This window comes from Meleagris gallopavo, unplaced genomic scaffold, assembly GCF_000146605.3.
Source record: "Meleagris gallopavo isolate NT-WF06-2002-E0010 breed Aviagen turkey brand Nicholas breeding stock unplaced genomic scaffold, Turkey_5.1 ChrUn_random_7180001881673, whole genome shotgun sequence".
Classification (NCBI taxonomy): Eukaryota; Metazoa; Chordata; class Aves; order Galliformes; family Phasianidae; genus Meleagris; species Meleagris gallopavo.
In genome coordinates this window covers 1-418 of record NW_011145845.1, presented here as the reverse complement: position 1 = coordinate 418, position 418 = coordinate 1, and the positions used below count along the sequence as shown (strand labels likewise).

Genomic DNA, 418 nt, shown 5'->3' with positions numbered 1-418 from the left:
CCTCACCACGATGTCCTCCATCACGGCTCTCAGTGGCACCGTTGTCACCCTCCACAGATGGCGGCTGTGGTTGACCTGCAGCTCCATCACGCACCCCGCAGAGCGGATCACCTCCTCCAGGTTGTGCCACAGGTTGGCCACGGGACCTGGGGGGCGGGAGGGGGGGGGATGACGGAGGGCTCAGAGACCCCAAACACGGTGAGCCCACATGGGGACGGGGCCGTGGAGGCGTCCCTACCGTTGAAGATGGCAGCGATGACGAGGGAGAGGACGAAGATGCGGCCCTCCTTGCCCAGGAATTTGGGCACCACCAGCAGGCTGGCGCAGCGGATGTGGGGGGACAAGGCCCACCCTAATGCCATCCCCCCTACGGGGGGCACAGAGCTGTCCCCACGGTCCCACACCCCCCTCCCATCGT

The 418-nt window shown here is 66.7% G+C and overlaps 1 protein-coding gene across 1 annotated transcript; it reads right to left on the bottom strand.

The window, feature by feature from the left end:
• Positions 1 to 6: 6 nt before the first annotated feature.
• Positions 7 to 384, bottom strand: LOC109364642 (E3 ubiquitin-protein ligase DCST1-like; the record flags this gene model as incomplete). Its single annotated transcript, XM_019611276.1, has 2 exons — positions 239 to 384; positions 7 to 146 (listed from the first exon to the last, which is right to left on the bottom strand). Coding segments are annotated over exons 1-2 (264 nt in total), but the record flags the coding sequence as incomplete, so codon positions are not given.
• Positions 385 to 418: the final 34 nt, after the last annotated feature.